Source organism: Diadema antillarum, unplaced genomic scaffold (assembly GCF_040938485.1).
Source record: "Diadema antillarum isolate AM-2024a unplaced genomic scaffold, OU_Dant_1.0 seq00001698_RagTag, whole genome shotgun sequence".
Taxonomy (NCBI): Eukaryota; Metazoa; Echinodermata; class Echinoidea; order Diadematoida; family Diadematidae; genus Diadema; species Diadema antillarum.
The window spans coordinates 561,189-583,524 of record NW_027272389.1 but is presented as its reverse complement, the minus strand read 5'-3'; the positions used below and the strand labels follow the sequence as shown (position 1 = coordinate 583,524).

At 39.1% G+C, this 22,336-nt stretch overlaps 1 protein-coding gene across 1 annotated transcript in view; it reads left to right on the top strand.

The window, feature by feature from the left end:
• The first annotated feature begins 1,466 nt into the window (after positions 1–1,466).
• LOC139711747 (uncharacterized) overlaps positions 1,467–22,336 on the top strand; it is a 50,815-nt gene continuing 29,945 nt past the window's right edge. The window contains exons 1-2 of the mRNA XM_071623602.1: positions 1,467–1,857; positions 12,288–12,499. Of these exons, the coding sequence (XP_071479703.1) occupies positions 1,644–1,857; positions 12,288–12,499 (426 nt within the window). The 5' untranslated portion in view covers positions 1,467–1,643. The remainder of the gene's footprint in view (positions 1,858–12,287; positions 12,500–22,336) is intronic.

Below are 22,336 nucleotides of genomic sequence, written 5' to 3'. Positions count from 1 at the left end.
ATAAACTGTTTGTATGATTCCTGAACTCAAATGTTTGTCATATGAACAATGCCTAGAAAAACTCAACCTGCACTCATTATACTATTGCAGATGAAGAGATGATATGATTACTGTTTATAAGTTGCTCAATGGAAAGTTGGGGATTTCTGGTGACATGTTCTTCGAAGCAGCCATTCACTCATCAACAAGGGGTCATAAATTCAAACTCTTCACCAAACGCTCACGGTTAGAAGTGCAAAGTACATTTTTCAGCCAGAGAGTAGTTACCGACTGGAACGGGTTGACTCCTAGTGTTGTTGAAGCTTCCTCAATAATTTTAAAGATTTATGGGATAGACATTGGAGCGGGGAGAAATTCAAAACCTCTGCTCCTCAACACACATAAAGCAACAAAGTTGAAGTTATGTTGAGACCGGAATACTACAGGACCTGTCCTCTACTTCCGTATCAGATGTGATGTGATGTGATATACATGGATGAGCATACTCCTATTTTTTCTGTTCTCTACTTGTTTTGATGTAGAAATCCTTTGATGATGATTACCCTCACTATACTCACTGCACTATGATCATAGCATTGATGATTCATACAAACAATGATGGTGATAGTAATACATCACTAATAGTGAAGTTGCTAATGCTGCTGATACTGTGATCATGGTGATAATAATAATTGCAGAAATGGTCAGATATGTGTGGATTTAGATATTGATGTTCTAAAGCAATTGTACAGATTTAACAATGAGTGGTACATGTTGTGGCTTACTTGCAAGGTAGGTTGATGTAAATGGCAATATTGTTGTAGCCATGATGATGAGGGTGAAAATGAAGAAGAATCACTTGCTATAGCAAAAGATGGAAGGTGTTTGTGTAACTTTGTGATGCACTGACTGGTGTCGTTTTTGCCATTGTTCCCGTACAGGCCTGCTTGAGCTGTGTTTTCGAATTGAGACAGACTACGTGTGACACCTTCATGCCATCGCATCAGTCTTCGGTCTCATCCCTCCCCAAGGAAACGCTTTTACCAGTCTCTTCCCCCCTCCCAATCCCTCCAGCTAACCCTGTCTGTCTCCCTTCAACCATTCATGCCACCTCTTCCAGCAACGTTGTGTCCTTCTCCCAGAGCGTTACCTCCACCACTTTAGTTGTGACATCATACAATACATCAACAAGCTCCTCAGCTTTGACAGCCCCAATATCTTACCCCCCTCAACCAACAGCATCCGAAAATGCATGCCCCCCGAAATGTCCAGCACCTTCCACGATACTAACTACGAGCATATCAACTGCGGCAACACAAACGGTCAGCACATCAACGCCTGCAGCACAGGCAAGTACTCCTACAACACAAACAACCACTTCATCAACTCCTACAGCACAAACAACTAATGCATCAACTCTTGGAGCACAGACAACCATCATATCAAGTGTAGCAACACATGCAACGGTCATATCAACTCCCACAACACAAACTACGGATGTATCCACTCCCGATGAACAAACTACCGACACATTAAATCTCGCAACACAGACAACCTGTAAATCAACTCTTGCAATACAAACAACAACCACTGTCCCAACTCCTCAGTCCTGTTCTTCTCCTTCTCAGCCCCACTCAACCTCAAACTCCTCTCTATCTTCACCAATGGTAATGGACGAGACCCCTCCCCTGTCAATAGAGAATGGGGACCCAAAATGGAGAGCTGAGCTGAAAGAAGGGCTGCAGAAGCTGAAGGAGTTGACACCATGGTCCAACAGCTTGTCTGCAGAATTGGTCAAGGGAATTGGGGCTCTCTACTGGGGTCATGATGACAAACAACAAGACATTGCCAACACTTTCTGTGAACTTGGTGGCGCAGGTGAGTATCCCCCTCTGCCTCTATTATGTACTCATTAAATATTTTATTTGTAAATCATACTTTACGGGTGTTGGAGGTAAATGATTTTGATAAATGTGTGTTGACATATTATATTTTACACCAAGCTATACTGAGATGTGACATTTATACAGACACAGCACAAAGGCACTCCCAGGACTCTGTAATTTTATTGATCTTCTCACCCCCTCCCCACCCCCCTTGCCTCCCCAATCCACCCCCCCCCCTTGCCTCCCCGGCTCCCTTCCTTTGAAACACACTGGCATCTAGCCCATCTCACAATTAGTGGCTTGAGTGTTTCTGTTTGTTTGTTTGTGTGTGTGTGTGTTTTGCTTTGTTTTGTTTTGTTTTTTGCATTTTTAAGTGATGGGTAGTGACAGATTGCATTATATGAACATCATTGGAAGTAGTATAAATGAATATATCAATGCTAGAAAATTGCTAAATTGTGGGTTTACCAGTGGACTAGTGTCCCTCCTTCAGATCCTTAACTGGATCGCATTTAAGGTACATTTATGAACTTTGCTTCTGAAACTGTGCAAGAAAAGTGACTTTCTAAATTCTTGCTGGCAGATGTGTGATCAGAAAACTTGTAAACATCATGGCCAAATACTGAGGAAGCAATTTGCCATGGGAATTCTAAGCCATTTTGGATACATCCATATGTAAGAGATGATCCTGATGATCAGAACTTGACTCTCAGCCAATCGCAAAGGTCTATATTAAACATGTTTTCAATGTTAACACCGGTATTTGATTTCGAATTGGACTTCCTGTACAAATTGAAATTATTGTTCGGATTGAAATCCACCCAGCTTTTGCTGTCGACTTTGTACACTGTCACATGATGTGGGCAATTCCACGGTAACTCGCGTTACAAATAATGGGTACATTTTTGGGATAATGTGCCAATATCTTTGTAATTGGTAGGATCTACAAGTTACTTTCTTCATCATGGGTTAAGTAGACATACACCAACTAAATGAATCCAAAAAGAAAAATAAAGGACAAACATGTTGGGATTCTTGAATCATTTAATTTCGGTAACTCGCGTTACACAAAAAGGACATGGTCAATTCTATGAAGACCTCTTTTTGGAAAGTCTCCTCATACTAGACAATCTTGATAAAAGTTTTCCTACCTTGAATTGATAGTGGGTTAGGACTCATAAATTAACAATATCAAAGTTGAGTAACAATGACCTGGAAAAATGTAGGGAGCCTTTATGTCGGTAACTCGCGTTACGGTAACTCGCGTTACATTATGTCCACTAACACAGGGTGACACAAATTGATGACATACAATTGTTCTGATGGCACTGAATCTTGTGTTGAATAATCTGAGAGATGCTTATTTGTGTAGATAGTAAAACGAATAAATGTTAAACAAATATTTTACTAATAAACCCAATAGAAGAGTATGTTTAAGACTAATAAGAGCTTCACTCCTCATAGAGACCTTGAATATGTTTGAATATATACTAGATGATATAGGTGTTTTATTACATTGTAAGTTTCAGAGTGTAAAGATGAAAAATGTTGAAAGTCTTTTTAAAACAATAAAAGTATCAAACCCTATATACAAGTTTACGAAACAGCTTACAATCTTTCAAAAATTCAAATCCTATCTTTGTGAGGAGTGAAAACTAGTACATTTCTTTGCAACTGATTGACAAAAAGACCAGTTCGTAATTCCACTTTGTGCATGAACAAAAAAAGATCATTTGTACGAACAGGCATTTTGGTTTGTAAATTCACTGACATAAGCATCTGTGATGCGATAATTATTCATGCGATCCTTATCTAAATGATGCTTGCCAGCACATCCACCTGACAGCAAGAATGGTATTTTGCAATATAAATGGAAATAAGCTGTTACTGCATTCAATACAAAACAATGAAATGGATTCCTGCTAAATTATAAACTAATGGGAGTATTCTGATCCCCTGATCTAAATGCAAGTTCATTCTTTTTTTGAACAGAAGTTCCATAAATTGTTATGTCATGCAAGCTTTATAAATGCATTATGCTGCTTTTGAAAACAAGTGAAGTGCCGAACCAACTGAGAAAAAAGAAAGGTCATTTGTACCAATGTGTACATGAGCTACAGTGTATACGAACTGGCTTATTACCCTACATCGACGTAAATAAGCACTGAATTGATCAGTGTTTTAGTAGTAGCCATGATAAAAAAGTCATGGGCGTACATACTCAAGCAGTATTCAAACTTACGACCTCCTGATCACCGGACAGGTGTCATCTCCACTAGACCACCGTGCTTTCGCCCGACAGCAAGTGCTGGTTCTGATCCTTATAACATGCAGTGGGTACTGCGTAATGATTGACAAATTGCCCTACATCAACGTTAATAAGCTCACTGAATTGATCAGTGTTTTATTAGTAGCCATGATAAAAAATCATGGGCATACATACTTGAGCAGGATTCGAACCCACAACCTCCTGATCTCCGGACAGGTGTCATCTTCAGTAGACCACTGAACAAGGATTAGAACCAACACTTGCTGTGCTTTATAGCATTCTGTAATAAAAATTCTGTAATACTGATGCAGGAAATTCAAAAGATATATCTAATGGTCTCATTCACTGCTGGATACATGTACAGTATGCAGTGAAAGCCAGGCTAGACTCTTCAATGTGGCATGTGATCAGTGGCCTTGACGCTAATCACAGTTTATTAGGCTGCCCTCCCTTGTTTCAGTCCAGCATAGTGTGTATAGCACTGCATTTGATTGTTTTCACCACAATCTAGCTCAATTAAGTGCTAAAATTTGCTTATGTTGGGGGAAACTTGTGTTTATAGTTGGTAACTTGCGTTACATGCCGGTAACTCGCGTTACATGGTAACTCGCGTTACACTTTTCATTGACATTTTTTAATGTGATAACAGTGTTTATTCAAGTCAACATCGTGTTTACAGTATCAGGGTGTGATGAATTTAGAAAATTATGATTCCCAACAAATTACCTCCACTGCTTCCTTCAGAATGAAAAATATTTCTTGTTTCGGTAACTCGCGTTACATGGCTCAAGGGCTGAACTTTCATGTGGTGATTAGAATTTTTTGAAGGTGGCATAAAAATTTCCTCATGGGAGACTGAAGTAGAACCAATTTGCTTCTTTAAAATAAATTAATTGAAGTGCTAGCAGAATTTTTCTATTAAAAAAAATTATATCAAGTTAGGCATGCATTTTAGCAATTTGGATGACTGAAAAATTGTCTTCAACATTTGTAGCTGTTTCTCGGGAAATATTTGACCGATTGATATAATTCTTTGAGTTTCTTTAACGTCAATATATGGGTAATACATAATGAGTAATTCTTTTGCAATATGATAAAGTTGAAATTTTAGTGCCATGTCCACATTCCCATGGAATTGCCCATGTGCATGTGAGCAGCTGCGTGATTACATTGTATCTATAATAGGTCTAAAATAATGTATAAAATTTCACACTTCTCATTCTGTCCTCAAAAATTTATGATTGAAGCTTCAAAAATAGCTCTGTTCTCCAGTCGAGATATGAAATGTGAAAAGTTGAGATTGTTATAGGTTTGTCACCATTTCATGGGAATGGTAATTGCGCCAATATCCTGCCATTAAAAAAAAAATTCATGGCAAGTGAATGAAGTTTGTGTATTTTTTTCATTGAAGAATCAGTGCAGAACAGATTGCCACTATGAGACCTGGAAAAGCAATCAGTTTATCTGGAAATTGTAGTATGTGTAGTCAATCACTGTGGCTTCATTGATTTGTCATTTTAAGAAATCCAGTTAGAGTTGTGCTGTTTTGTACCTCTAAACCACAGAGTCCTGATGACTCTACCCTTTTAGTGTTTGTCATGGCATTTGGCAGCATATCAGTCACAATGATGATGCAGGGGTGTATCCAGGATTTTTTCTGGGGGGGTCGTAACCCCAATTTTTGGACCTTTACCTTTGCGAGGGAGCGGAGCGACCGAGCGGGGGAGGCTGTGGGAGTGGGGTGTCCCCCCTTCCACGGTAGGGAGTTTTTGAATTTTATATCTTAAAATGGGGCAATTTGGTGCATACAAAAGTGACTTTTTCGGCATGGCTGTGCAGCTTAGAAATAAGGTACATTGTAAATTATGGCATATTAAAACTAAGTTATAAAATTTACGAGGTTTTTGACAATTTGCTGGAACATCACCTGGTTACTTTTTTTTCCTGTTGTAGGCCTATATAGAGTAAAAAGCCCTCAATAAAAAAAAAAATGTCTTTTACAAAAAGTGGACCTTTTGAAAATTTTGGGGGGGGGTCGTACGACCCTCCCGACCCCCCCTTGCATACACCCATGATGATGTCATACTGTAAAAGTGGAAATTTTCGCAGTGTTAAAATTTTCGCGCATTTCGCGCAACCAGAAACTAGCGCGAAAATAAAAGCACGCGAAAATTTTTGCTTGCCATATGTGCCTGTGCGTGATGTCTTGATTCCGCGGAATTAAAAACACGCCAAACTCTTCAGACCCGGCCAAGCGCGAAAAATTAGTCACGCGAAAATATCCGCTTTTACAGTAATTGCTAGCAGCACAAAATAGAGTTCATTTAAAGGTCAAGGTGGTAACTAGCATAACAGGGAAAAGATGCAAATAGTGAGAATAATGTAGGCTCTCAATATGTTTTTGATGGCGTTTATTTTGAATTTTTAAAGTCCATTTTTTTTGCTCAGCTGTTAAGTATGTTTGCCTGTGATTAAATGTACAATCTGAATCTAAATACACTGTAGGTCCTCTAAAGTGTGAGATGTATCCATTTTCCATCTGATAAAGCAGTAAAAGATCATTGAGGCTCTCCTTTATTCTTCATAAATGTGTGTGAAAACTTACATTAAACAAGATTCTATATCATATGATGATACAAAATTATCATACAAGCCCACTAATATCCCTAATTGTGTGATTGAAATAACCCGAAGGTGACGTCTTGGTGACTTTTTGCAGCAAAATTTGTGTGATTATATTTGAGTAAAGTGTCACATGAGAGTACAGTATTCTATATTGCAATGCAGAGACTATATTATTACAGTGTGATGGTATTGTAATGTTTGTACATGATATGTGCATCAAGCTACAGAATTTATTTCACCAAGGCTCTAACTTGCATTGCCACTCTTTCATCAAAGCTTTCTCAAAGGCATGATTGCTTTTAAATGGAGGCTGCTTTAAAACTGAGGCCTGCAATAGGATAGAGCATTCAGAAAAGTGTACTGTAAAAGTGGGAATTTTCGCGGTGTTGAAATTTTAGCGCATTTTGCGCAACCAGAAAGTACTGCGAAAATAAAAACATATTTTTGCTTGGCATATGTTCCTGTGCGTGCAGTGTGCGTGATGTATTTATTCCGCGGAATTATGTAAATACGCAAAGCCCTTCTCACCCGGCCAAGTGCGAAAAATTAGTCGCGCAAAAATATCCACTTTTACAGTACTCTTAAAACATGATGAATGAAATGTGCAAGCTAAAATTTTAGCTAAATATTTGTGAAACTGTAAAAGTGGAAATTTTCGCACATTTTTTTGCAACTAGAAACTAGCATGAAATTTTAAGCATGTGAATATTTTTGCTTACCATATATTCCAGTACTGTAAAAGTGGAAATTTTTGCGGTGTTTAAATTTTCGCGCATGTCGCGCAACCAGAAACTAGCGCGAAAATAAAAGCACACAAATATTTTTGCTTGCCATATGTCCATGTGCGTGATGTCTTGATTCCGCGGAGCTAAAAACAAGCGAAACTCTTCTGACCCGGCCAAGCGCAAAAAATTAGTCGCGCAAAAATATCCACTTTTACAGTAGTTGATGTCTAGATTTCGCGGAATTCAAAACATGCGAAACCCTTCTTACTGGGCCCAGCGCGAAAAACTAGTTGTGCGAAAATATCCACTTTTACATTATTTGGTCAGTGTACTGAATGATTTTACTAGGTGATACCCTGTGCTGTGTATGATTAAAAACCAAGCAAATGGTGTGTTCAGCATTCATAGTACCTAGCATGTTGTTGCTGATATTGCTACATCACTTCCTGTCATGATGCACGCAGTGTGCTAGACTTACGTTGTAGTTACCAGTTGTGTTTGATCTAGTGCAGGTACATACATGTATATTTTAGATTTTTTTTCTTCTTCTAGTAATAATTTTGTGTGACACAGGGTGGGTATATCAACTCACTTCTAGAGCAGAATTAAGGTTTCCAAACAACAGAGTTTTGGGCAGTTGATAAACCCATTTATGAAGAGCTCTGTTTTGATTATGGGGTTTATAGAAATGCATAATTCTGAAACACTGAAGAAAGTGTGAGTGCAAATGTGTTTGAGCCAGAAATGCATTTCTGTAGAGTTGATGAATGCGAAGTCGTTAGGAAATGTGTAACTATAGCTCGGACCTGCCCATGCCAACTACACTTCTCTGCTCCTTGAATCAAACTGTGCGATGAATCTGCATAGTGACAGGGCCTCCCAATAAACTCATCACAGAGTTGATAAATGCACATCAACTCAAGAAATATGAGCCAAAAGGCATTTGCAAACATGTTTTGATAGTGCATATTGAAACGCATGCAACAAATTTGGGAAAGTTGATAAACGCAGCCTCAGTCATGTTCCTGTGACTACGACTCCTCACATTTTTGGTGCATGAGTTTCAACATTTCACTTGTGTAGGATTGCTTTTCTTTGCAGTTGGTTCTGAAAATATGTCCACAACATGGATTTACAATACATGTTGTATAGACCATTACAATGTATATATACAGCTGTACACTGGAGATCTATGATTTCAAAACCTAAATTAGATGAGCAGTGTTTCAAATGTGATGCCAAAAGAAACTTTGTACATTGTATGACATCTATAGATGTTAAATTACAGTGCCCTTCTTTTCAAATATCTATAGACTCTACTGTACATATTGTACTTCTTTTCCTTTCTCTATTACAAACATATGTAGGACTTGACTTTCGGTTATGAATGTCACAAGACTTTTACATGTGATGATTTTTTTATATGATATCTCCTTGGGACTTTGTGTGTGTGTGTGTGTGTGTGTGTGTGTGTGCATACAATGTACGTGTGTGTGTGTGAAGTGCAAGCTCCTCAATCACTGAAACTTCTTTTGATGCATATCAGTTGTTCAGAGCTGTAGCATATTCTTGTGCACCATTAGTATTAAATGCCGCTTTTAGGGTTAATTTCAAATCCTTTCAGAGCTGAGCTGGACTTCAGAAGCGGGTCCACAATTAAAGGCATAATCTACCATAAATTTGCAGATGAAACAAAAACTTAGCATCAGTGCTTCAAAATAGTTTTAAAATGTGAGTTAGGGATACAAACAACCAATTGATGTAAAAATTTGAACCAGTATAATCGATGCTAATTATTGTTAAATACAATGTATATAATGTGAGCAATAGTTATACCACGGTAATAAAAATGTTTCCAGACTCAACCATCTATGCAGTTATTGTTTTTACATATTTATGAGAAATATAGTGATATTTCTGTATATTTTAGGCCTTTTTTGCAAAAATGTTATATGTTAAGATGTTTCGTGATACAGCTCTTGTATGACATATGCATACAAAGTGTATCATCTTCAACATTTCCTAAATCACTGCTCCCCAAGGCCAACAGGACCTTTAAAACAAGTAACACTGAGCGTCATTTTTTTCCACCTGTGACCTCAGGCATGAGAGTTTCTCCAGGTTTGGCGATTGCACTGGCATTTACAATGTACATGTACTGTACAAGCTATTGCTGGTGAGTCTAATTGTGTGCAAATTGGGACTTCTGGATATTATCGCAAGTGGTTAAATTTGCCGTTATGGAGTACAGTACTTCATGAAGAAATGTATGCCTGCACATCACATTCATGTCAAGATCAGAATTAATACTTTTATGTGTTTTTAAATTCACCCGACTCGCGAAATTCGCAAAAATAAAAACCTTGCAAAACATTCGGCCTATACATGTACAGTAGGCTAGCCATGATGTTGACCTTGGTTGCAGTGCAAATTACAAATTTATGAGAAGAAATTATGTTTTGCCTGTGCCTAGCCAAAACATTGTTGAATTGACCCATATTAATGACATGATTCAAAAGGAGGTAACAATTTAAGGAAGAAATCAAGAATAAAACTGAGGAAGACAGAACTCAAAAAAATTAGGATAATAGGCTGGTACAACGTGTAGTATATTGTCACGCATGCATTTATTTGCATTCGTTCGCCCATTTGTTCACCCAGTGTGAAATTACAGGAAAAAGTGTCATGCCTGTGAGGTTTTGTGCTGGTGTACCAAACCATGCGGAGCAACAAGTCTAAATAATTGATACGAGGCATGTCCACAGGAAATTAGTACTAATATGTGCAAAATTACGTTATAATTGAGGGATTATGGTAAGGAGAAGAGCAACACGACACTTGTTCATTAGATCGCTTTACTAATTGCAATTGGCTTTTAATGCATGAAAATTTGCTGTCTTTTTCATTGAATGGCTTTTAAATCATCACTTCCATTAGTTCAAGAACACTCATCTATGAAGATTGGTCAGTTACCGGGGTTATTTCCTTGCTGAAACTGTCACATGAGAGATAAATTGGAATTGAGGTTCTGTGAAAGGTAATTGTCTTGAAAAGTTGAAATTGTCACAGCAACCAACAAGCAGACTCCCATAGAATTTACATTTCATTCAAAACAAGCCTATCATAAATGAGTCCAATCTTTCTTTGAAATAGATAGCAACCAACCTCTGTTAATGAATCTATTTCGATAAATTTTCTTGGATGCATGGTTGTTCACCTTGCAAAGATATTTATTTTTATTGTGCAACAAGGGAATAATTTGTTATAGAAAATACAATTTTAATGCTATTCTTGTAAATCAATTTGTTTTGTTTGCAATGTCAATGCAAGCAAAAAGCATATCAAAGCATTTAGTAGCTTTGTGACTATATTCTTTATGTAAGCATACATCTGGTCTAAACTGTAGATGTTAAACCATATGTACATGTACAGTGAAGGATAGAAATTATACAACATACATTATAATACATGTAGGTTAGTGAAATGTCAAGTGATGTTTTAATTCCTGTACTGCTTGACTTTTGCTGTATCTCAGACAACATGAAGTGTGTTGAATTAAACATACGCAGGTCATCCATTTACAGAAAAGTGCCCCGGTATGTTGTAAGAGCTCTGAACTATGTAATTCTTAATAGTTCTTATAGCTCAGATGTTATGTACAAACCTGTAAATGTTCCTTTCCGTAGCAGAGGGAAAAGGAAAAGCCAACCCGTCCTTGATTTTTCAACATTTGTTCAAAGGACTTTCATTTTTTTTTTGTCTCATAGAAATCCAATGGCTTTTGAGAAAAGTGTAAACAGTTATTACATGGTATACAATATACAAAAGATTGAAATACTCCAGCTTGTATCTTGAATCTGTATTGTAGACAGCTTAAAAGCATCTTTGCTGTTGAATAGCTACAGTAGGTTTTTCAAACAGTTGTGTGCCTCCTTTGTCACATGGAACATTAAAAAATGTATTCATCAGTGATTGGTCAGATAGCTTCATGCAGTGTCTCCCTATTGTGTGTCATTATAGAACTGTTTATCACAGAGGCATTCCAGTCCAGTTTCAAGATTATGATATAAAGTCAGTCTGATATTAAAGGAAGAGTAAAATCTTACGAGTACAACTGCAACAGTGAAAATCTGATCTAAATCAGATATTGGGGTGTTATGAAATTGTGAAGTTTTGCCAATTTCTGCGAAATAGTTCTTGTGCAGTTACAAATATCATATGCAAATGAGTGAGCTGATGATGTCACATCACAATTATTAATTGATGATTTAGACACAAACAGTTGACCAATATTTAATACCTCTGATATCAATTTTAGCAACAAAAAATACCCCAAAACAAAACATAATAACATAATGTTATTCCTGGTTAAATAACTTCAGAATAATGATTGTTTACTGATATTGGGGTTGGGCACTGGGGCATAACTATGTTTGCATGAAGAACTAGAAATTTCAAAATTTTAAGTACATTCTATGATAAGTTCTTAAAGGATGACATCACTTTACTATTTGCATTGATATTCAATTGACTGTTCAAGGATTATTTCCCCAAAAATTAGAAAAGAACTCAAAAATGTTATACACATTTGTAACTACATGTACCTCACTTTTCATCCAATTTTGATCAGATTGTTGTTTTGCTAATTTTTTTTTTTTTCAGACTAACTTTTAGCTGTGCACACAGGAATTCCCTTTTAAGGACTTGGCAGCTTTAGGATACACAGAGTTGGAAGGCTTTTTGCTTTACAAATAATGGGTATCATTTCTTTCATTTGGTTAACTCTCTTGCCCCCCACCCCAGAGCTGTTCATCAACATGCTGCTAGAGTTGACCAAGAAGGGACTGTTCAGCAGCAACACCAACTGGCAGATTGCATTCTACATCTACAACACCCTGTGGAACTTCAGCGACGCCAGCCTCAGCCTAGCCCTCAGGCTGGGGGAGAAAGGCATGGTTAGGCTGTGCACCACCAACATCTCCCACAAGCCCTACAGGGAGAACATGGATCAGAAGGTGAGCAAAAATGACAGTGATATAAAGATGAAAGAAAGTAAAATCAGCCAAAGAAAACAAACAAAATGAGAGAGTAAAAGCAAACAACACAAAACAAAACCAAATAAATAAAAAATTATGTACAGTATTAGTTGAATTTTTTTACCATTTTCCCCCATTTTATTTGCTTGCATGTACAATGTAGCCATAAATCAAATCATGTGTAGAGTATATGCCCAAAAATTAATGCCTCTTTATGTCTACGAAATTTGATAGATTTTGAAACCAGGCCTCTTCCTCTGCATGGGTTGCTGTAGGAGGGAAATTTGAGTGCACAAGAGGCAGAAGAAGCACCCTCGTGTCATTTCGGGTTTTAAATGTTAGTTGTGATATGTGTGGTTATTCTTAGGTAACTTGTGTGTTTGTTTGTTTGTTTGTGTGTTTGTCTGTTACATGAGCTCACCAGGCAACGGCTAGGGCACCCAGAGCGTGTAACCTTTTTTTAGAGGTGAGATTTGTTTGCAGCCATCAGTCGCCTCCTAAACAGAAACGAACAAGGTCTGACACCCACCTGCATGCAAAATGCCAATTCATGCCCGAAGTCAATTTTTGGTTAACAGAGTGAAATCAGACAAACAGGACAGCAAGACCTTTGAATAAATCTTTGAAAAATTATCAAAAGAAATGAAATTGTAAAGTGTTGCATATTTTCACTGCACAGTGATATGGTAGTACTAGTGACAATCACATGATATGGACATAGGTCTTTTTTTTTTGTAATTTGATATTTACCTATTCAATGTCTCAAATGCAATATTCATCAAAACCAGTTCATATTATAAATATTGGGTAATTCCATGGTAAAAGAGTTCTTGTCAGGAATGTCAGGTCATTTCATTTTTCCAATGAGCATTACCACCAGTACAATATGATCTTTGAGAACACTCTTTATGAGAGATAACTTTGCCGCAATATTTCTTCACACAAGCAATCTAGTAGAATTTATGCCAAAATGACAATTTTTGTGTGAACGTATGTAATTGGACTTATACCTTACCTAATACTGCTAACATATAAAGGTCAAATGATAAATGTTCACTGAAAATTTGTTGTTTTTCAACTAAATGGCTTGATATTGACTAAAAAGATTATAACAACCCTTTAATTCTATTGAACACTGTGGGTTATACCATTTCTAAACTTACCAGTGGTGGTGAATGTATGTTACATGAACTGACCAAATTGTCATATTTTGGAATCTCCAATTTTTAAGAAAATTCCACCTCTGCATTTGCAAGTTTTTAGTCCAGTCCAAAAAAAGAAAAGAAAAGAAGAATCAACTTGAATATGAGGTGACATTGCTCTCAAAACACAGAGTGGATTTTCATTAAAAAAAAAAAAAACACCTTATGTGCCATGTTAGCATGCCTGACTCGGTTGATGGCATGCCAAGTTTGCATATTTTGCTCAAAACACAGAAACCTGCCCAATAAATCACCAAATGCTGAGGTGCAATGGCAAATTCACCCGCAATTCCATTCCTGTCATACAATGTATGTACTGTAGCTTGCATGTGATGATTGAATATCATGCAAGTGGTGCCTGCTAATGGATTTGTGAGTTCTTAGTTTCTGACACTGTTTTGTGTGCAAAAGTCATGCCTCATCATTTGAAAGAAAGGTAATCATAGATTTTTCATAAAATGTACATCATAGCAAAGCTTGGCATTTTCTCAATAACTTTGCTCGTTGCCTGTCCAGTGTAACAAAAATCTATACAATGGTACATAGATCTGAAATACAGAATGTCTTCCCAAAACATGCCTACTTTGCAGTTTCAAAATAATGTGGCACACAGGGAGTTTACGCAGTTGTGCATGAAGAGTTTAGGAAACTTTTTTTTTCTTTTCTTTTAAAGAGGAATGTGAACAGTTAGTGCCATCCTGTCATAGGTGGACGGGAGAGTGTTTACTTGTTGATGGGTTTCAGTTTGGTATTTAGCCAAATTTCCCCTACCGTCCTTGCCTGAATATCAAGCGAGCTGTGCAGTATACCACTTATCCTTAATACACTCATTTCATTATGCAGTGGCAGACACCATCCCGCCCCCCCCAAAAAAAAAAAATAAATAAATAAATCAAGAACAAAAAGGATATAGAATATTAACAATGATAGAAGACAAAACTTGAAGCCATGCATTTCAGGCAAGTGTAAAGTTAAAAGAGTCTGAATGTGGACCAGAAAAAGGAGACAGGACCTATGAAGAGTGATAAACTTTGTGCGAATTATTTGCAATGTTCAAAAACGAGTAGCCCAACCAGGCTGAAAATAAAAATAAAAATGAAAATGAAAACCTAAGAATAAAACAACATCTGGTTTCTAGGATGTGAGGCTTGCAACAGAGATTTTGATTACAAATTACATATCCTCACCTCAAAGCCCCAGAAAGAAACATGCTTTTGTGAATCATCTGGGGAGATTTTCTGATCATAGTACTGAGATTACCTTTTTTCATGACCTTTCATAACCTTGCATTGTTATCCAAAAACAAACTATCACTCCACATCAGAACCAATTCATAATCTTCTTCGAAACCATTTAATATCTTGCTATTGTTGGTAACCTTGGTGATGCTATATGATGCGAGAGCTTTTTAAGCTGTCAGTCAGCTCATGCATGCGAGTTTCCAATTCAGTGTTGTTAAATATAAGCTTTTAAAGCCAGAGGGTACTAGATAATAGAAAACACATTTACAGCATGAATCTTTTGTGATCTGTGGCTGAAGGCCTTTTTGCCAGCATGAAACTTTTGTAAATTGCCACTGGCATTCAATGCATTGTGTAGACAAACACTTTTGGCATTCTTGGCTCCTCACCAACTTCATGAAAGTTTCACACACATGAATATTTCTGGTTTTACACAAACAAGGAAATAAAAGTAGAGATTTGACCTGTGTAACACTGATGGTCTTTAGCAAACCCTTAGAGCTTTTATTGGGGGGTGGGGGAAGGGGGGGGGTTTCAGAGGGCTCTTTGGTATCCTTTCCCACCAATACCAAGTTCTCATTTTTAGAGCTGGTCTCTGAGGTACTTGACATATAAGAAACATTTTGTCCATCTTACAAACAAAATACTTAACACTGGAATACACTCTTGGCTCATAGTACAAAAGAATACATTCAAGTACAGTATATATTCACATACTACCATTTTTAATAAAAGTCTTAGATTTTCTTACTCAGTGTGAGATTGTGCCTTTGCTAAAATCTTCTCACTACAGGAAATATCTTGAATCACACTGAGTGATATTGTTTTGTTTTGTTTCTGTTTCTGTTATGGTACAGTTTGAAAAAAAAAAACCACAACTCATCTATATTGTTTTATTTCATTCTATCATTTTGATTGCAATTAACTTCAAACTATTACAAGCAGGGAAGATCTTTTATACTCTCGTTCTTTTCCACACTTTACGGACACAGAGGTATTATAACCTGATAACACCATCTATAATGCAAAAACCCATTTGGCCTAAAAGCATTGTAATTTAGCCGCCGCTGTACACTCTAATAGACACTACAGGGTACCATCAATTCCATTTGATAGAGAACATCCTGTTTATGCACAATGCATGCTAAAGTCTCTTCCCTACCACTAATCTGATGTTTACCACATGAGACACTTTAATCGATGATAATGGGGAGGGGGAAAGGGGGGAGGGGCAGGTTGTTCCACACCAAGAAGTAAATTCATGGTACAACTGCCAGGCAAAGTATTCCTGTTGTGTTTGTTTTTTGAAGTCCTTGTTTAACCTGGTACGGCAATGGCAGCGATATTGGTTGCACGATGTCTGATGATGGAATTAGCTGAGTGGATTGGTGGACTAACTGCAGTCAGAGGTTGCTTCAAACACCATTTCTTTCCCATCAAAAGTCTGAATAAGGACATCACATAGCTATCAGCATAAATCATACAGAGCTGTGATTCCTGTTGGAACTTTGCTGTGTTAATGTTATGTATCTAACCTCTCTATGTAAGGTCCTAAAAAAAAACAACAACTAAAACTGTGGGACTTTCCATCGTGAGCTGTGTGATGTTGTTCAAATGCATGAAAGAAAAAAAAAATAGCATACCAGAGTTTTGAAAGTCACTATCAAATTATCTGTGATGAAATGTCACATGGTAAAATTGGTATGAAACTACCATCATAATTAGTCTTTCTAATGCTACTCTGAAATGGAAATGTTTCATATATCCAGGCTGTGTATCCACTCACTGTCACATTTTCATTTATTAGAATAATTTCCAGCAACATTTTTTCAATATTTTGTAGCTCTTTAAAAAAATATATGTGACCGGCTGGACACGTCCAGTCAGTGTTGACCTACAATAGCTCAGACTCAATTAGACAAAATCAATCACCTGGTTCTATTTAATAAGGACTGGGAAAAGAAGGAATGCTCAAAGATAATTTTTCTGTTTCTGTTACAAAAAAAAAAAGGTGTCTTTATTACTTCACTTTGTTGCAGTATTTCAAACTAAGCCAAAACTCAAATAACTCCAAAATTGTAACATTAGACTGAACGCAAAACAAACGAGTTTAAAACAACGTAAAGCAACTTATAGCAAATTAAAAACAACTAATAACAAAACAACACTAAAAGCAACAAGAGGCAATGCAACAACAGCTCTTAAAAGCAACGCAACGAATCTAAAGCAAACGGTTAAAAGTGGCTAATAACAGAGCAACATTTAAAAATAACAAAATGCAACGCAACAAGCAGCGAATAACAACGCAACACTGTCCGACGCAGAATACAGCAAGTCCGTGTCCCTTTCCCACAGAAGCTACATAACACAAGGGATGAACCAATCATCTCGTTACTTTACACACTCATATTTACATAACGCAGCGACATGTGTATTAACAATATGTATTTTCCAATATGTGAACATTACAATACATTGTATTATCTGAATTAAAGCTGGTAATATTTGATTATTCAAGCTTTCGTTGATACGCAATTCATCTGTAAAACCATACAGTTTTGAATGTACGATATGATTGTCGCCTGCAACCAAATACATATGTCACACGGACTCAATAGCGTTAATGCACTATCGTCAAACTTCCATGACAGGCAAACTCTATATCTTCTATCAACAACAGTAACAACATTATTTGATTCAAGGAGGCAAAGCCATCTGAAAAGTAAACTCCAAGAATGCAAAACATAATAATTATTATGTCATAATAATATTCCGCCTGTTGATTTCATTACCATACAAGATATGAGACACAATATTGAGAAAAACTATTCACCTCTGACATTACAGCATGTGCAGTGCGCTGGGGTCCATCCACTTGACAGAAGTCTTGGTGTCTTCTAAAATTGACAATGCAAATGAATATACTTTCTTAAATCTTTCCCCATGTTAGGAATCTATGAATGAAATCAAATATGTGCTTGTGTTTATGATGAACAAATCGAATTATTCGACCCAAGCATCGTTCACTCTACTAATAAACCAGTGCTAACTATATTAACTGATAAAATAATGCATCATACAGCGGTTTGAAAGCTATACTCAAAGGACTGATCAGTTGCCTTCGCTAGGATAGCACAGTAATAGACATAATTATATACAAAAGATAGATACATATGTACAAGGGATATATATTCCTATTTCCTATATCTAGCAACTTGAAATATATTGTACATGCGTCAATGGGCGTAGAGGCTTTCCTGCCTGAACTCAATCTTACTAGCTACCTCCTTCGCTCATAATAGAAACAAAGAGCAGCTTGCCTACATCTTCATCAATAGGGGTGCACAGTGCATAGTACACATCAGCCCAAGTCTTTGAAATAGTTAGAGAGGAAGTTTGCCAAGCAGCAAACATAAAAAGAACAGTCTTTGGAATGTAGCCACTGCTTTAAGGCAGTCACCCTTTGTAAGCCGAGGCACCTACCAGCATATTCATCCCCTGTACTGGGGCCAAGTTCATTGTCCTTTGTTTTTAATCCTCTAGCGTGCCTACCAAAATCAACTATAGTGTACATCGGGCTGTGTGAACACTTAGCTTTTATCTCCATACACCACAGCGCTATATTCTATGCTACCCTCTGCATCAAGCACGCTTCTCAAAGTCACATAGAATAAAGATGAAATAAGAAACATCTACAGTCCTTCATCAAGCTTGCTGTAAGTGATGTTCCCTACCAATATCACTTCATATTGATAACACTAAAGCATAGATATAAAACATAGATAGAACAAAACTATAAATTCTAAGTCGCTAATGCACTTCATGGGCAACTGACATGCCATCCTCATTAACCACTCGTTTGTGAATGAAACCTCATCCATTAATTATTGGGCAAAACCAAACACTCTCAAATTATCATGTGTAATATAATGAACACCACATAAATAATGATGTTAATCAATATAAAATATCAAAGACACATCATACAGATGTTCTTACCTTTGTACAAAGGATGAGGGACGGGACTATGCTACAGCCACAGGAGCAGGTTGATTAAAGTGACGTTGCCTGCTTGGACGCCTTCTCAAGAATGATCAAAGGAGGTGCCCCTTCTGAATAACTTTAGGACACGCTTTACCCCCTCACAGGGAGATTCCACTTATGGGGGGGGGGGGGGTGTTTTCCATGATTATGTAAATTACCTCCTGACCTTACACCACCGTGTATGTACCTCTACTATACAACTAGAGTACTGTGATATATCATGCACCTACATGTGTGGATAGAGAATCAAATAGATAAACATACATATAAATACTACATAATATAATGAGCGAGTGTAATCATCACAGGAAAGGGGGGGGGGGGTGAGTGCTGATATTACTGTGACCCTCACATTCGCCACCGTTTAAAACCATTGTTGTCCTCAACAATGTAGATAAGAAAACAACAACATTTAAATTGAATTTAGTCGAGGTCGTATTTGTTGCACCCTGAGGGAAGAGGTTGGGCCTCCATATCTTTGGGGAGATCGTCGTGTTCTCGATGAGCGCCGCTGACGATTTGAATCGACTTCACTGCGCTTCTTCCCTGGAGGATGACTCGAACTTGGGTCCACACGAGCAATACTGCCATCCTCTTCACTCGATACATTTGTACTGTCTTCATCAGCATCGTCTTCACTTTCACTGCTACCCGGCAAAAATGTGCACGCAGTCAGCATATTCCTGTGAAGAGTCCGCTCTCTGCCTGTACTGTCCTCTCTGACAGTGTAGACATCCTGGTCTGGCAGCCTGCGTATCACAGTGTAAGGAGACTCACCCCATTTGTCAGCCAGCTTTTGACGACCTATCAGTGCCTTATGTGCTACGAGTACCTTATCTCCATGTTCAAAGGGAGCATCCTTGGCTTTCCTGTCATACGTGCCTTTCTGCTTGGCGCGAGCACTTTCGGCATTTTCGTGGGCATTTCGATAAGCCTCTTGGAGAGTAAGGCGAAGCTCGTCGACATAGTTGGAGATGGATTTGTCGTCATCTTCCGGGGGTGTGCCGATGAGGTCAAGGGGGATACGTGGCTCTCTTCCAAACATCAAAGAGAATGGGGAAAAGCCTGTCGATGCATGTTTGGTGCAATTATATGCGTGGGTGAGAGACTCAACGTGCTCCTTCCAGTTCGGCTTCTGCGATGGCTCCAGTGTTCCTAGCATATTAAGTAGTGTACCATTGAAACGTTTGGTCATTCCATTCCCCTGTGGGTGATACGGCGTTGTCCTGCTCTTTTGTATGTGAAGTAGTTCACATAACTCGCGTACTAGAGCTGCCTCAAAACACCTGCCTTGATCACTATGGAAGCGTTCAGGTATGCCATAGTGAACTATGTACCTGCTCCACAAAGTCCTAGCCACTGTTTGAGCAGACTGGTCTCTAGTAGGAAAAGCTTGGGCGTGGCGAGTAAAGTCCGTGACCACCAGGACATTCTCAATGCCTCCCCGTGATGTCTCCAAACTAAGGAAATCGATACATACCAGTTCAAGTGGTCTGCTTGACTTGATGGGTTGAAGTGGGGCTTTGGACTTTGCTTCCGTCGTCTTCCGGACAGTGCACCTTCGACACCTCTGGATGTACTGCTGGACTATTGTCTTCATGCCAGGTAAGTAGAATCTGTCCTGCATGAGTGCCAAAGTCTTGTCAAGCCCAAGATGTCCCATTTCAACATGTGCCCTACGGAGAGCCAGCTTCCTCAGACCTTTAGGCAGAACGAGTAGCCTACGATCTCCTCTACTATACCATAGTACGCCATTCTCGCACACGTGCAGTCTATCCCACTGTCGAAGCAGCAAGCGAGCAACGATTGCTTCCCTTCGCAACTGACGTGAGGCTGGTCTCTGTCCGGCTTGAAGGAGCTCGACGACTCGGCTGATAATGACGTCCTCTCTCTGCAGCCGTGCAAGCTCTTCCACACCTACGCCTGCCAACAAAGTAGATGAGCCATCATCATGTTGCTCTGCAGGTGTAACATTAACGTTGTGGCTGGCTGCCGCCTGATGCAAGGGTGAGTCATCCTTCGTCTGCTCTGCTGCTGTATCGACTGGCATGTCTAATGCTTGTTTCACATCTGAGGAAGGGGTCCAGGACACCACAAGCTCCTCCTCACCAGTGTTATTCCCCGTTGTCACCTGCGTCTGGTAGCTTGATCCAGTTCTTCCAGGGCTACGTTTGTTGAATGCACCCACAGACTGCCCCTCATCTGCAGGTCGAACTAGTTTAAAGGATGCTGAGGTCCACGGAAGCCTTGCGAGTTTTGTCGATTGGGACAAGTCCGTGAATAGTGGCCAGGCTGTCCACAGGTATAGCAAGCATTGCTATGTTGTGTTTGCCCACCACCTCTTCTTCTCCCTCTCCGACTGCCACCTCGGGGAATCCATTGTTGCTGCAACTTACTCTCGAATTCAGCAATCCTCCTCTGCTGGTCTTCAACTACCCTATGGAACAGATCCATATGCTGATGCTGTGTGGCGGCCAGCTCTTGAATACTCCTAGTGAGTTGCTCTATCGTCTGTGCATCCTTCGACGCCTCCTTCACATCTTGCCTGTATACCTGGGCCGAGGTCAGACGCCCCTCTGATTCGATTACGTGCAACTCCCATCTAAGTTCTCGAAATGTCATTTCCCTCGGTCTCATCGGGGCTAGACGAGCCTTGACCTTCTGGTCCCTCAAGCCGAACATGAATTGGGTAGTAAGCATAGCGTCCCGCACAGGCTTTTCAACCATTGCCGCTTGGTCCCCCTTATCTCGTGCGATCCTCAGCTTTGCCTCCAGTGCGACGGCGTACTCGGATGGAGTTTCGCTGGCCTGCTGAGTTCGGGCATAGAAGCTTGCCATGGGCGATGTCGTGGTCCCCGAACTCGTCGAGAAGCTCTCGGAAAGCCAGCGAAGGCGTCATCTCCTCGTCACCACGGAGCTCCAAATTCAGGATGAGGTCCCGCGCTCTTCCCCCTGTGTGCCTAACAATTTCATTGAACTGCATTTGTGGCGGCATTGGGCCCTTAGATTCTATGAAATACTTCATATCACGCACCCAATCCTCTACTTTTACTCCCCCCTTACCTGTGAAGACATTGACACCCTTGACTTGATGAGACACCACGAGCCTCGGCGTAATGAACTGGTCCTGTCTCTGTGTCGGCTCAGGAACGGGGTCAAATCCTGCCATCTGAAGCGGGGTCACAGCTGGCCTTGGGTACTGCCACGTAGCTGGAGTCATCGGCTCCGGCGTCGACGTCGCTCTCAGCATGCTGCGGGGATCGTCTGTTGGAGTTCTCACATCACTCGGTGGAATGGGAGAGGCCATCTTGACGACTAATTAGACAGTG